The following is a 17,288-nucleotide window of genomic DNA, read 5'->3' on the forward strand; positions in this document are numbered from 1 at the left end:
GTGTGTGTGTGTGTGTGTGTGTGTGTGTGTGTGTGTGTGTGTGTGTGTGTGTGTGTGTGTAAATATATAAATATTTGTGTGTGTGTGTGTGTGTGTGTGTGTGTGTGTGTGTGTGTGTGTGTGTGTGTGTGTGTGTGTACTGCAATGAAAAAGGATTTTCCCCCCTCCTGATTTCTTATTTTGTTGCCACACTTAAATGTTTCAGATCATCAAAGAAATTTACATATTAGACAAATGTTAGACAAAGCCAACCCAAGTAAACACAAAATGCAGTTTTTAAGTGATGATTTTATTTATTAAGGAAAAAAAAAACTATCCAAACCTACATGGCCCTATGTAAAAAAGCAATTGCCCCTGTTGTTAAATCATGAAGTAACTGTGGTTAATCACATTTCTGGGAAAGCTGAGTTCAGTTTCACTAGCCACACCCAGGCCTGATTACTGCCAGACCTGTTAAATCCTGAGATTACTTAAATAGAACCTGTCAGATAAAGTGAAGTAGGCCAAAATATCCCAAAAAGGAAGACATCATGCCGCGATCTAAAGAAATTCCGGAACAGATGAGAAGCAGAGTAATTGACATCTATCAGTCTGGAAAAGGTTACAAAGCCATTTCTAAAGCTATGTGACTCCAGTGAACCACCGTGAGAGCCATTATCCACAAATGGAGAAAACATAGAACAGTGGTGAACTTTACCAGGAGTGGCCGGTCTACAAAAATTACCCCAAGAGCGCAGCGATTACTCATCCAAAGAGGTCACAAAAGAACCCAGAACAACATCTAAAGAATTGCAGGACTCACTTGCCTCACTTAAAGTCAGTGTTCAAGACTCAACCATAAGAAAGAGACTGGGAAGAAATGGCATGCATGGCAGAGTTCCAAGGCAAAAACCACTGCTGACCAAAAAGAACATAAAAGCTTATTTCCCTTTTGCCAAAAGACATCTTGATGATCCCCAAGACTTTTGGGAAAATATTCTGTGAACTGACAAAACAAAAGTTAAATTTTTTGGGAGGTGTGCATCCTGTTACATCTGGCGTAAAAGTAACACAGCATTTCAGGAACAAAAAACATCATGCCAACAGTTAAACATGGTGGTGGTAGTGTGATGGTCTGGGACTGCTTTGCTGCATCTGGACCTGGACAACTTGCTGTGATTGATGAAACCATGAATTCTGCTCTCTACCAACAAATCCTGAAGGAAAATGTCTGGCCATCAGTTTGTGACCTCAAGCTGAAGCACACTTGCATTCTGCAGCAGGACAATGATCCAAAACACACCAGCAAGTCCACCTCTGAATGGCTTAAAAAAAACAAAATGAAGGTTTTGGAGTGGCCTACTCAAAGTCCTGACTTGATTCCAATTGAGATGCTGTGGCATGGCCTTAAAAGGCGGTTCATGCTCAGATACCCTCCAATATGGCTAAATTAAAACAACTCTGCAAAGAAGAGTGGGGCAAAATTCCTCAACAGCGATGTGAAAGACTCAATGCCAGTTATCGCAAACGCTTGATTCCAGTTGCTGCTGCTAAGGGTGGCACAACCAGTTATTAGGTTTAGGGGGCAATTACTTTTCACATAGGGCCATGTAGGTTTGAATAGTTTTTACTCTTAATAAATAAAAACATCACTTAAAAACTGCATTTTGTGTTTACTTGGGTTATCTTTGTCAATATTTACATTTGTTTGATGATCTGAAACATTTAAGTGTGACAAACATGCAAAAAAAATAAGAAATCAGGAAGGGGGAAATACTTTTTCACTGCACTATAAATATATATATATATATATATATATATATATATATATATATATATATATATATATATATATATTTATTAATATTATATATAAGTCTGCTTTGAATGATCAAAATTTCAAAACTTCAAATATCATATGGTTGGGACCATATGACTAAAGTTTTGAAACTTCGAACATTCAAAAAAAAAAAAATTAAGATACATTTTTGCAGGGGGGCAAGCCCCCTGCACTCCCCACACCCCATGCTATTAAAATATACCAACTCTGAGATCACACTACAGCAAGGAAAAGGGAATATTCCCATTCCACGCTGTATGGAGATCTCCATTTAAGTGTTTGAAGTTTTAAAACTTCAATCATATGGTTTCAGCCATATGAAATTCGGAGTTCTATATCTATATCTATATATATATATATATATATATATATATATATAGATAGATATAGATATAGATATATATATATATATATATATATATATATAGATAGATATAGATATAGATATATAGATACACACACACACATACACACAGACATTACGATAGGCAGTGTTCCACATTACGATAGGTAGTGTTCCTGTTCCACATTATGGTAGGTAGTGTTCCACATTACGAGAGATAGTGTTCCATATTATGACAGGTAGCATTCCACATTATGATAGGTAGTATTCAACATTACAATAGGTAGTGTTCCACATTACGACAGGTAGAGTTCCACATTATGATAGGTAGTGTTCCACATTACAAGAGGTAGTATTCCACATTATGACAGGTAGCATTCCACATTACGATAAGTAGTGTTCCACATTACAAGAGGTAGTATTCCACATTATGACAGGTAGCATTCCACATTATGATAGGTAGTGTTCCACATTATGATAGGTAGTGTTCACATTATGATAGGTAGTTTTCTACATTAATTTAGGTAGTGTTCTACATTACAATAGGTAGTGTTCCACATTACTATAGGCAGTGTTCCACATTATGATAGGTAGTGTTCATGTTCCACATTATGGCAGGAAGGGTTCCACATTACAACAGGTAGAGTTCCACATTATGATAGATAGTGTTCCTCTTTCACATTATGGTAGGTTGTCTTCCACATTATGACAGGTAGTGTTCCACATTATGATAGGTAGTGTTCCACATTATGATAGGTAGTGTTCCTGTTCCTCATTATGGTAGGTAGTGTTCCACATTATGGTAGGTAGTGTTCCACATTACAACAGGTAGATTTCCGCATTATGATAGGTAGTGTTCCTGTTCCACATTCTGGTAGGTAGTGTTCCACATATGACAGGTAGTGTTCTACATAATGATAGGTAGTGTTCCACATTATGATAGGTAGTGTTCCTGTTCCACATTATGGTAAGCAGTGTTCCATATTATGATAGGTAGTGTTCCACATTATGACAGGTAGAGTACATTATGATAGGTAGTGTTCCACATTACAAGAGGTAGTATTCCACATTATGACAGTTAGCATTCCACATTACGATAGGTAGTGTTCCACATTACAAGAGGTAGTATTCCACATTATGACAGTTAGCATTCCACATTACGATAGGTAGTGTTCCACATTACAAGAGGTAGTATTCCACATTATGACAGTGTTTCCATTACAAGAAGTAGTATTCCACATTACGACAGGTAGCATTCCACATTATGATCGGTACTGTTCACATTATGATAGGTAGTGTTCTACATTACGATAGGCAGTGTTCCACATTACGATAGGTAGTGTTCCACATTACAAGAGGTAGTATTCCACATTATGACAGGTAGCATTCCACATTATGATAGATAGTGTTCCACATTACAAGAGGTAGTATTCCACATTATGACAGGTAGCATTCCACATTACGATAGGTAGTGTTCCACATTACAAGAGGTAGTATTCCACATTACGACAGGTAGCATTCCACATTATGATCGGTACTGTTCACATTATGATAGGTAGTGTTCTACATTACGATAGGCAGTGTTCCACATTACGATAGGTAGTGTTCCACATTACAAGAGGTAGTATTCCACATTACGACACATAGCATTCCACATTATGATATGTAGTAGTCCACATTGCTTGGCTGTTTGTAACCAAGTTGCAGCAGCGAAGAAGGTTGTTACTGAGTTTACATTTAGTAGAACTTTTTACATTTTCTCCATAACTGCGCTTTTCTTTATTCAGCTGTTACTGACAAGGAGTGTATAACCTATCTGAAACATGCAGGCCATCAAGTGTGTGGTTGTCGGAGACGGGGCTGTAGGTAAAACTTGCCTCCTGATCAGTTGATGCATTTCCTGGTGAGTACATCCCTACCATGTGAATGGTACTATCTGATGAAGTCTTGGTGGACTTAAATGTATTAGAAATCGTCAGTGTTAATACCTGCGTGTTTCTGAGTGTTTCCATGGAATAAAGAGTTATTTTATCTTGGTTCATGGAGTGTGTTTTCCAGCATCATCTTTCTGTTCAATTTGTAATGTTATCTATACCAACAGCCATTTATCTGAGAAGACTTAAAAATTAAGCAGTGTAATGGCTGGATGATATTTATCTGTTTTTCCCCCATGTGGACCACTTAGATACTAAGAGTGTACTTACATGTTTTGGTCAAAACAGCACGCCAGAGAACGAAGATGAAAACTGAAGTTAAGAACAGAAACGTGGGATAAGAGGAGGAACAGGAAAATAGCTACATGTATAGAGGATACGACTCTTCTAAGTGCATGTTCGGAAAATCTTAGTTCTGGATTTAAAAGTGACAAGGTTGTAACTGAAATACTGGATAAGGATGGGGGTCATCCAATTAGTGAGAAAACTAGAAAATGTACTGCAAATGATAAAATATGAGATCTGATTTTATGCAAAGCTAAAGAGATCAAGGGTACTACTCTGAAAGTTCAGTTAACCAGCAATGAGCATATTACTTTGTGGTTTAAAGTATAAAGAATGAATAAATGCAAAGAAAACTATAGGATTTCAGATGATGAAACATACCTATCTTGGAGGGAGGAGTTCGAAGATGAGTTAGCAGACTAGTTAAACTAAGGATATGAACAGTCAAAGGGAATGGGCCAGGCATAGAATATTTAGGATTGTGATGGAGGGGTTCAGGAGAAGGAGCCAATGTTTTTCTACAGGAATGTGAGATGGTTGATTGAAGATAAAGAGATGGGACACAAAAGGTGGCAAGAAACAGGTGGAGATATAAAGCCGGCACACTGCAAGGATTTATGTAGAAGGATGACTAATGTTTTTATGTAAAATTGAAGGGAAGAGTAGATCCAGCCAATCTCAAAAAGGATAGACGGGATCTCACATGAGACTGGGAGCATGCAGAAGTTTTCAATGAATATTTTGCTTTGTCAAACGGGAGAACCTCTTGCTGTAAGGTGACAGTGTTAACCGCTGCACCACCGCAGCTCAGATGGGCTGCCTCCAGGTATTCTTTGAAATCTGTAGATTAGTTGATTGATCCATTGCTTGACACATCAGTGATCAGTGCAGAAGTACCTGAGGAATGGATGATAACATATTTTTACCACTCTCAACTGAGGGAACATGAAAATCCTGGAAATTAGGCTAGTAAACCTTATAGTAATGGTTAGGAAAACCACTTAGAAACTTTTGTGGTGAAGGATGGTTGATTTCTTAAAGGATAGCAATCTCAAGGACATTAATCAAAATGGACAGAAGGACCTGTGTGTTCAACCTGATATAGTTTAGGACTTGAGTGACAGGCAACTTTTAAAGAAATTTCTGTAGATGCGGTCTTCATAAATTTAAGTAACACCTCTGATTTGGTTTGACATCATACCTCTCAACCTCTTAGCATGAGAAATCTGGACAAAAACAAAACTTATGAGGGGACAAAGGTCCAAAAATAGGGACAATTTTGAAATACTGCTCTTAGAAACTTAGAAAGTTGCTAGAATGAAAGACTATGTGTAAATATGCATTTTCTGAACAATGTGAATTCTTAAACTCAAATGTCTGTTATTTAGTGAACTCAGTCCTTAATAATTTGCCAGAAAACTACAAATTGTATGGGAAACAGATCAAAAATATAAAGCAGAAATCTGAAAATTCTGTGCAAATCTGTACAGTTGAGAGGTATGTTTGGCATAGAGGAATATTATGGAAACATTAGGTAATAGAGGCAGGACCTAGATCGAGTTACTGGAATGCAATATGGCTAGACAGCATAACACAGAGAGCTAAGATCAGTGCAACATTTTCTGAAAGGAAGAAAATAACTAGTGGTGCACTACAAGGACATCCTGGCTTTAGTACTCTTTAATGTTTTTAAGTGATAGTTAAGAAAATAGAGGACAGAATTGGCCTCTTTGCAGAAAACAGAGATGTACTGGTGCATGATCAAAGAAAATGTAGGAAATAGCTTGACTTACAGAAAGGACAGTAATATGTCAGCTGGGGTACAGTGTGTAAACAATTGCAAATCAATACACCTTTGTCACAAATTCTCTGACATCCACAGATGGAGTAGGATGAAAAATGATCTAATGGTGTTTATGTCAAACAAGACTGGTCATCAGGATGTTGAAATAGCAAACTAATGCACAGGTGTCAGTAAACTGAAAAATAGCACTTCCATTCTGCCTAACTCCTACACACAAATAAGTTGTGCTTTCTGGAGGATATTATGGCAGACTGATGACATACTCTTTTAATGTTTCCAGGGCAAAGCTACCAAGAAAATGACTGAGATGGCTAGAAAAGGAACAAACAAAGAAGGACTGAAATGGAACTCTTCTTACTGGAGACTAGAAATGTTAGAGATACATGATATAGTTGCAAAATATTTAATTGTGTAGTTGTGAAGTGCAGTTCCTCAAATGGAATAACAGAGTAAGGAAAAAGGAGCAGAGAATATAGATCAACAGAAATGTACCTTTTTTAGGGTATTATAAATTCAGAATTCTCTACTAGAATTGGTAAATGAAGAAAAAATGTGCCATTGTATTCAACAAACTAAGGGATGTAAAAATACATGGTATGGCGGGAAAGATGAATTAGCAGATGACCAACTACAATTAATTGACAAATTAAAAAGGTAAGTAATCTCCTTATTCTGTCAAACAAATGCAGAAATGTAAACTTTATAACCACATAAATGTACCTCAGGCAACATATCTGTGTTAACATTTTATATTCTTGCATAAAAACATATAATTAGGCAATTGCATAAATGTGAACCAAGCCTGTATAAATGTGAACCAAGCCTGTGTACACTAGACAGACATCTGCATGAACTTGATAGGCAAAAATTGCCAGACTTTTTTCAGTACAGGTGTCTAAAGCATATTCCTTTCTTGCAGGTGTCCTCTGGCTGTCAGTTGTGTCTGAAATACTGTACATCATGCTGTTAATCGTGGGATTCAGCCTAATGTGCCTGGAACTCTTTCATTCAAGTAATGTGATAGATGGTCTCAAACTCAATGCATTTGCAGCTGTCTTCACAGTGCTTTCAGGTACTTGTAAATTGTACTTTTTTAATCTGACAAGGAAAAATAAACAAACATTCTACACAGTGAAACAGATCTTCTGAAATATGGTGCTGTTTGTCTTTGCATTTTTTTCTTTTCATTTCTTAATATGCTTCTTCCAAAAATTGCATTTTCTTGCTTGAAATAACTAATGCAAAGCCTAGCATATTTTTATCTTCAGTTTGTGAGCATTGCCAACATTTCCTGTGGTATATTATTGTCAGTCTACATCTCTCTCTCTCTCTCTCTCTCTCTCTATATATATATATATATATATATATATATATATATATATATATATATATATATATATATATATATATATATATATATATAGAGAGAGAGAGAGAGAGATGCATGTGTGTATATATAGTATACACACACACACACACACACACACACACACACACACACACACACACATGTATGTATATATATATATATATATATATATATATATATATATATATATATATGTATTTACATTTTGAATATATTTACATTAACTAGTTTATATGCTGCATATGTTCAGTAACTATCTTCAATCAGTGCAGCAGTTGCCATTACATTTACATCAGTATACGTGTCCATAGATGTGTGTGGAAAGTAAAGCTGGAAAATATACATTTTAACAATAAGAAAGACATCTGTTTCCTCACAGTATATACATCAGTGCCATAAATAGTATTAAGGTTTTCAGTGAGCATGACACATGTATACATATTTTTAAAACCAGAAGACAATTTTACATGTTAAAATATATGGTTTGATTGGCTTCCTATAACTTACTCTTTCAGAAGCAAAATAACTTACGTCCCCATCAAGGTTTTTATGTCTTTTTAAAGAGAATGTACTAAACATGTTGCTCCTCTGTGTCACATTGTCAAGCATGCATCCTGCTTTAAACATCTGCTAATCTGACCAGTGTGTCTGGAATGGTTCCCTAATACTAATTATTATTATTATTGCAATCATTATTGTAGCTATTATTACTGGTATTGTCATTATTATTATAATATAACTACTTGTGAATGGTGCGCCAGATAAACATCTGAGTTTAAAAGTAAAACTTGGCATGCAATGTTTATATGATGTCGAAAGTCACGCTAGCATGTTTTCAGTTATGTCAGAAACTACATGAAGATTGTATAACTCCTACTTATGGGCTTCTTGTAATTAAATTTCATTTTTCACTTTTCATTTTGTTCCCTAATCCTGCTTTGACTACCCAGCTTACATCATAACCACAGTGGTCTCACCTTCGATAACCACATCGCCACAACAGTCAGGAAATCCTTCTATGTGGCACACATCATCACGAAGGGCTTTTCATCCAGAAAAAAGGAGGTCATTGTCCCACTGTACTCACCCCTCATTAGACCCATTATAGAATACAATGCCCCATTTGGTATGTACCTCTCAAGACATCTGCAACAACTGGAAATGCCTCAGAAATACCTCACTAAAAGAATCACAGGCCTAAAGCAGATGCCCTATGCTGACCGCCTTAAAAAACTCCAGCTGTACTCTGTCGCATATCGTCTGCTCAGAGGCGATCTCTGCTTAACATACAAGGCCATGTCAAACACAGAGCTGTTGGACATGCTACACTTAAAGAAATCCCAATCTCTCAGAGCTACACGCTCCAGGGATCTAAACCTTGTCATCACAATAAACAAAACATGCTGGAGGGATAGGTTCCTGACCCAGAGACTCCCCAGACTCTGGAATAGATTGCCCATACATGTCAAGCAGAGTGCCTCTTTGGACCACTTCAAGAGGAACCTTGACGATTGAATGGGAGAAAGGAAATTCACCCCAGGGATCATGTCAGTCGCCCTGCTACACAGGGGTCCAGGAAAGTAAATAATGTGGGAAGAAATAGCCAGGGAATTGTTATGGCTAGGCTTGTATAGGCCCTAGGGCTGATAGCCTAGTACCAACCTATGAACCTATGAACCTATTATTTTACTGTGTTGTACCCCATGGGGCAAGAGCCCACCAGCCTATTCATTCTTGTCTGGGGCACGAAGACATCACTTTAAGAAGTTTAATTACAAGAAGCCATTAAGTAGGAGTTATGCAATCTTCATGTAGTTTATGACATAACTGAAATCATGCTATTGTGACTTTCAACATCATATGTTTCTGTGCTCCCCTGCCATGGCTGGACACCTGTGTAGTGCTTGTAGCAGGGTATGTATCCTTACTTCTACCTATGGATAAGTATCAACAAGAAAATATATGAACAGTGGGTAAGTTCAGGTCATAAAGAGCAGCAAATTCAGATCCATCCATCCTTCATCCACAACCACTTTTTTCCCCGTTTTTGCATATAGGGTTGAAGTGTCATTTGGAAAATAAAATAAAAAAATGGCTTAGTTAAAAAAAACACACTGTGGAATACTTTATTAAAACAATTAATACTAATAGAGACCTATAAGTGTTTCATGAGAAGCACTCATTGAAAGCTTACATGTTTCATGTCTGTTAGTTTTAATAATGTTCTCTTTTTTCATTTGTTTTACATAACCACATGATAAGCATTCACTAGAGAGTAGACCCACCTATTCCCTCGTTATGTCACTTTTTCTGCTATTATAATAAGCAGCAAACACTCACAAAGAAACTTAAATTCAATATGTTTCACAATAATGTACACAGATCATTACCTTTAACATTGCAGTAAAGTATGCATTTTTATCTTTTATTTCTGTCCTGAATCTTTGTCATCTTGACCTTGTCATAAATAACCTTTACAGCTCACTGTTGTTGGACAGCGATAACTGATGTGCCCATGTGCTCACATTCCAGCTACAGGTGATAGTGTGTAGAAATTTACACTTGACAGAGTTTTTCAACTTCAGTAACATATATACTAGCAGATTATAGGCTCTTAGGTTCATAATTAAGTACTAGGCAGTCCATCTGCAGATCATTACAAGCCTAGTCAAAAGCCCATATTTAAGTTCCCTCCAGCCTCAAGGAGGGCAAGACAAGATGGACCAGAGAAGAATATGAGTCTGCCCATCCAATTATTTAAGTTTCACTTGAAAGAGGCAAAGAGTCTATAGGACTCTAAGTATAGAGAGAAGGCTGCCAGTTTATCCACATCACTAAGATTTTTGAATCTCAAAAGACTCTCAAGTTGTGTGATATGTTTAGACAAATGCATACCAACAGGTGCATTTTATATGTTGGATGCAACACAACATCCAGGTTTAAACAATATATTGTGATCTCCAGTGTTTTAAAATTAAGAGAAGCTAAATTATGATGTGCAATATTTATCTAAGTACTAAAGTATTTTTAAATTTTGCATTAAACATATTAATTTATTACTTGCATAATAGTAAAACATTTTAGTTATATATTTATTTTTAGTATTACTTTATATTTGTTATTGTGCCAGCTGACTTGATTTTGTCACATGATACTTCTTTTACATTCAAGTTTTTGGAAACTCGAATATATGATATTGACCATATGAATTTCAAGTTTCCAAAACTTGATAATGATATAAATCCCAAAATAGATATAGCTGAAGATATGCTGGTGGCAAAGTTAATGGCAACGGTGGGTGGCTTGCTCTTCTGCAAAACAAGAATTTTAAGTTTTTGACGTAGTGCTTTCCTGATTGCTGGACTAATGCCTACATCCACATAAACCACATGTGCATTGACTGTGGGTTCCAGAACTAGGCACCACATATTGATTTTATTTATTTGTATTTTTTAATTTAAGTATTGTTTCTCATAGGCTTCATTGACCTGCATTGATTGTCTAAGCTTTTAATGAACACATTTTATCAGTTTATGTAGGATTTTACAAACTATCTTGTGAGTTGTTTTCTTTTGCAGAGTCTAATGACAATCTTAACTTTTTTTGTATTAGTTATTTTTTCCTTAAAAATTCTTATTGTGATTTTTATATACAGGAACAGACACCTTATCATAATAAAACAAATGTTTACACAAGTTTCTAAATCAAATCATATCCTAGGAAATAGATTAATATTTCACTATTAATGTGTTCAGTCTTATCCAGTAATTATACTCCATGGTTGTTTTGCTTGTTTTCATATTAATAATAGTTTTATTTTAAATTTATTGCATCACACCAGAGATTTAAACAGTAAAGTCAAAACCCACATTTTTTCATACCAGTATTACCATGTAGTATTGGTATAATTCCCCCATTTGGCATACTGGTGGATGCTCATGCACATACCTGCTCACTTTTATACATTACTAGTTTACTTAATCTACTGTTTTCTGCATTTTTGTGTGGGTTTTCTACCAGTTTTCATTGTATAAACATGTTTTTTGGGGCTGTAAACCTGAAAACTGTCATGATAGTTTTTTTTTTTTGAAAGCACTGAAATTTTTCTGAGCTGATAATAACAGTTTTTCATGTATACTAAAACAGATGGATGGATATTTACTAGCTATCATTAGACAGATGTATTTTTATATGTATTGTGTTCTAGTATGATTATGTTTATGGTTAGATAGCTAAGTATTTTTCTTGATTTTAGTTCTTGTCACAGACCTAATGAAGGCTTTATTGAATTAGTTAGCTGAAAGAGATTTTAGTTAAAAGTCTCTTTATGTATATCTTTTTATGTATATGTTATGCTTTTCTTAATACCTGATCTTGAAATGTGGGTTGCAAATAGATAGGTAATGTTTTCCTTAACTAGGATTTAGTTTGATCTAATTAGTAGTAGTGTGTGGGGGTGGGCACTTGCTGTTCTAAAATGCACTTCTACGGCCCTGTTTATATTGTTTGCCATGAATAGGCTGGTTTAAAATGCTACAATATATATTTTCCACACCTACTTGTAAGAATATAATAGCTGATATGTTTAACATTGTTGAAATATTTCTGATTTGTTTGGTACTGAGGATTGCTTGTCTGTGACAAATGAAGGCCTGTTGCTTTGGAACACTACCTACTTTTATGACTTTTGGAAATTATTGTGACTTTACTCATCAACAAAGTTTTAAGATCACTAGTTTCTCTGTTTTTTACTTTTTCATAGTAATAATAATTAAATAACACTGACTGTATTCATACATTTTGTAAATAAAAGATTAACCTCATTTTTCTAAATGCTCTGTGATCATTTTGCTTGCTATTGTTAATAAGCTCAAGAGAAGTAGAAATAGAGAGCATAAATCTGGAAGTAGAAGCATTAAACCCTACCACAATTTAGTTACTAAAATTCATCTGACCACAACTCTTGCAGGAAATATTTTTTTTCCAAAGGTGGTAGAATTTTGTAGTCATATGCTGCCAATCTACTTTGATGAATGCTTTATATCTCCAGGAAGCAATACCTATGTTTGCATATATAATTTCAATTTTATTGGGGGGGATAAATAATACTTGCAAACATTTCAAAGAGAATAATCTCCAAAATACTTATTATGTATTTAAGGTTATTAAAATCATTTTAACAATTTTACCTAAAGTTGATCTTCTTATTCAGAAAGCACAATCCCAGTTATTATCTTGATATGAAATTTATACTTGTTAATCATTTTTCATACATGGGAAGAATGGATCTCCCTACCTTACCATTTGTTTTGATATATTTAGGAAGCAAAGGATGGGTAGATATTCTTTTTCATTATATTTGATATTAAATGATCTTTAGAGATAAAACAGTGCCTTTTGATTTGTACTATAAGCCAGTTTTGCATCTAGAACCACAAACAAACCAAAGTGGTTAAGCACTTTCATCCATAAAAATCAGTAGGGTTTATTAGCTAAGTTGTGAATAGTCAATGGTTTATAAGTTTCCTATAAAAACAAAAATGCCTTCCTTAAAGTCAGAGAAATCCTTGTTAAAAGTTAGTAAAAGTAATTATTACAATGCTAAAAAAAACTATTCCAAATGACCATTAACATGATATTTAAGCAAGTATTTATCAATAAATAAATAGATTGTCATATAAAATTACTAGAAATGAATAATGAATGAAATAAATAAATTATACTCCAGTCAAATAAAACAATATCTAAAATGACACAAGTTATGAGTATGAAATCTATCTAGTAGCATACTTGTTAAAATTAAAAAAATAGTATAAGTGTAAATATAGTTTAGCAGCCCTTAATTTAAATATACAGACAATGGACACAGGCTCATTTGACATAGGAGGGAAGTGGAATTCAACTTCAGTTGCCAAAACAATTCCCTATATTCTAATCTGTTCTCTCTAGTTAGTTAGTTCTGATGATACCCTAATGATTTTTGTAGTAAAAAGTGATTAATCACTTGGTTTGGATTGTTTTTATGGTGAATTTCTATGGAACAAAGACTTTGGTGTAGAGACACATTTCTCTGGTTGTTTCCCTCCTGATGTAATCCTTTGTTTGTGTGCAGTAGATATGAATCTAAGTTATTTTACTACCCACTTGCCTGCATATTTTTAGTTTGCTTTTAAGCTGGGCAGTTTTGCATGGGTTGGTCACTTCAATCTCTCTCTTAAATTTTTATTGTAAAAGATCAAATATTTTGTTAAGCATTGCATTTTTTGAAAGTTCAGACTATCTGAATATTCTGGTGTAAATTTTATAGGAAGTAATGTGAAGCATCATGCTTTTATCTCTTGGTATTTATGTATAATATTTTTTAAATGTTGTTATTCTGTCATTTATCTAAGTAGAATCTGTTGGATTACTGATGGTTTTTAAATGAATATTTATTTAACAGCTACTTCGTGTTGTTATTTAAAACCTACTTATATGGTGATAATTGTATTTAACCAAAGGTTTCATGCATTTTTAACTGGTTGAATGATTAGAAAGTAACCATAACTCTAGTGTACTAATTACTGAATCTACAGCATGAGCTTCTAGGTAATAGAATCCCATTATGCTGTTATTCCATTCTCTTAAATGATGCCCTGAAGTTATTCTAGGCATGTTGGGGTACCATAAGAACACCAAACTAATGTTATTAAATTGTTTAATATATTCTTTAGAAGGAACTAAAGATGTTACTTCTATAATGTACAATATTTTGGGTAAAATAACCATTTTGATTAAAATCAATATATCTTCCATGGAAAAGAATAACATATTATTGTTTTAATATTGTTTAAACATTTATATCATTTCCATGGCAGTGCTAGTAATCGGGCAGTATGCACACTGGATCTGGGTGCTGGTCACAATTGATGTGACGCTGTGATCTCAAGCAGAAAATGGGACAAAAGGGACCAATGTTGATACCAATGCCAAAGTTCTTTACTATTGCATTTAAGAATAAGCCCAAGATATTTAACTTTTTATTATCCAATATAAATCACTATTAGTTTCCACCAAAAACTTGTTTAATCAATAAGGTGTTAGTTTTATTCTGACTGAGACTTGACATTAATTTAAATATTTTAAAGACTGCCTATTGTTTAGAGTATATTATCAGCAAATAACTGAATGTTGAAACTGTATTGAGTGTTTATTTTAAGCCCCATTATATATCATCATTAAGTTTTAAATAACTGATTAGAGATTCAATAGTCAAAACAAATCTTAAAAGAGGCAAGAGACACCTTTATTTCATGCCTTGCTTATCTTTATTGATTGAGAAACAAAAGATCTTAGTTTAACATATGAGAAATAATTTTGGTTATTTAGCAAATATGTAACATCCTGTGGATATCTGAGAATGTGCCTATCACTCAAGAACTATATCATGAGATGGGATAGGTGAGGTGAACTTTTCTACTATGCATCCAAAGTGTGCTTCTTTGAGATATAACTGTTTTTATAATAACTTCTGCAACTGAGCATAACAATTATTTGTTTTCAGCTGATGCATAATTCAATATCCCAATTACTATCTTGTATATCATGTTATCCTTGTTTTATAACAATGTTCCAAAGTTTGCACTACCTGACTGTTTGGCCAAGTATAATGAATAAGGTTCCTGCCTTGGTTTATCTGGACTATACAGTTATGATTCCCCTTACCTTAAAATTGTTTACTAATTTTTTCCTCCAGATTGACTGTGACCCATTTGGACTTCAGTATGGTTTAAATATTCTGGATTTTTTTTTCATTTTTTATCAGTTTCTGCATTCTAGGAATCTTCTAGCTTGGTGACTTAGGAATTCGCCCACAGACAGCAGCTGTAAGAGGTCCCTAAAAACATTCTGTTTAATTTAGTCTAATATTACAACAACATTATGTTTAGCTTTTAATGTAACTGTCAGCCTTATTTATCTTTGCATTCTTACCAAGTACCTTGTAATAAGCCTGTGAACCAACTTAAAATAGAAATTTCAAATTATAGTCAAACGACTGAGCCATTTCTTTTTTTTTTTTGGGGGTAGAATTACAAATTATTGCACTACAGACTACATCATCTGTTAAACATTTATACCAGTGTAAACTGATTCTCTAGGTGCTGACTGCAGTCCACTCTTTAATGGTTAACACTGGGTTCTCATAACAAAGTAAAACAAAAAAAAACAAGATACCAGAATATCTTCCTACTGGGGGTACATTGTTCAGCTGAACCAGTTCCAACCAAATTTTCACTTTGGCAAATATTTTAAAAATTCATCTGGATTTAGCCACAGAATGGTACTGCATATCCTGATGAGCAGCAATTTTTCTTCTTCTTTTCCCGGTTAGGGGTCGCCACAGTGGATCATCTGTCCACTCATGATTGGCAGTGGAGTTTTACGGTGTCGAGTTGCCAGCCTGGTGCCCAACCTTCTACAGAAGGCACACACATGAACTCACTCCTAGGGCAAATTTAGAGTGTCCATTCCACTTACTGCATGTCTTTGGGATGTGGTTGGAAACCGGAGCACTCGGAGGAAACCCACACGACCACAGGGAGGACATGCAGACTCCACACAGAAGGCACCCCAGCCGAGATTTGAACCGGAAAACTTCTTGCTGTGAGGCAGCAACACTAACTGCTGCACCACCGTGGCCTCTCATCCTGATAAGCAGCAATGCCTAAACTAATTACACTATGCAGTACATGTGCGGTGGGGGGGGGATATTACACTCACCCATCCTTGCCCAGAGAAAAACAACTATATGTAAATGTTTCCTAAATGGACATTTGGACAAATATTTTGTTCATTCAGGAGGATGTGTTATTGACTGATATCTGAGATGCCTTCCTATCAGTTTCCTACCTAAAGAATTTTCAGTGGCTATTAGACTGCCAGTTGTCTTACACTTCTTGAAAGGTTAGTCAATTTGACACTTACTGCTTGATTACAGCTTGTTAATTCCTTCTCTTTGCTGCTAGACTTATAAAAGACCAGGGGTGGCCCGTGATATTGGACTGCCAGACTGCAGCCCCCCCAGCTGTAAAAAAAAAAAGAAAGAAAGTAAAATAAAATAAAATAAAATACAAAGAAAAGAAAATAAAAAAAATGATCGCAAGTAGCTGACCTTTGCGCATGCGCACTAGCATTTCCGATATCCAGACTGCTTCTGAGACAGTCTGGAGCATGCGCAGACTGTCTAGGCAGCAGTTTGGATGAAGAAGCAATCAAGTGCAGAGATCCCAGAAGTCTATGCAGTTGTAACTGCATAGACTGTCATTAGAAAGGGATCGGACTCAGACTGCAACGTTGGCAGGCTGGGAGTCTCGTCAGGGAAGGACATCTCGCAGGCTTGTAGTGCTCCAACGAATGAAGGGACCTACTGTGGAAGGATTTAATGCTGCAACAAACTGACCTGTCCCAGGTAGTGTGAGTGTGTGTGTGTGTGTGTGTGTGTGTGTGTGTGTGTGTGTGTGTGTGTGTGTGTGTGTGTGTGGCCCAGGTGGCAAGAGCCTGAATTCCCTACCCACCACCATTTGTAAAAATGTTGCAGATTTTTCCCTCATACTTGTTCTGTTCCTCATAAAATCTGTGGTTTCTGTATTTTTGTGTCCTTGCAAATCCAGTAGTGCATTTGTGCAGTGGTAGCATTGTTGCCTGACAGCTACATGTTCTCTGGTTTGATTCTTGGCTGGGGTGCCTTACCTTCT

General features: G+C 35.4%; 1 protein-coding gene across 1 annotated transcript in view; it reads left to right on the forward strand.

Moving 5' to 3' along the window:
* LOC122816773 (germ cell-specific gene 1-like protein) overlaps nucleotides 1-17,288 on the forward strand; it is a 3,278,153-nt gene that overhangs the window by 2,135,690 nt on the left and 1,125,175 nt on the right. The window contains exon 3 of the mRNA XM_044089790.1: nucleotides 7,105-7,257. Coding sequence (XP_043945725.1) covers nucleotides 7,105-7,257 — 153 coding nt within the window. The remainder of the gene's footprint in view (nucleotides 1-7,104; nucleotides 7,258-17,288) is intronic.

This window comes from Protopterus annectens, chromosome 12.part0, assembly GCF_019279795.1.
Source record: "Protopterus annectens isolate FY-2018-M chromosome 12.part0, PAN1.0, whole genome shotgun sequence".
Classification (NCBI taxonomy): domain Eukaryota; kingdom Metazoa; phylum Chordata; order Ceratodontiformes; family Protopteridae; genus Protopterus; species Protopterus annectens.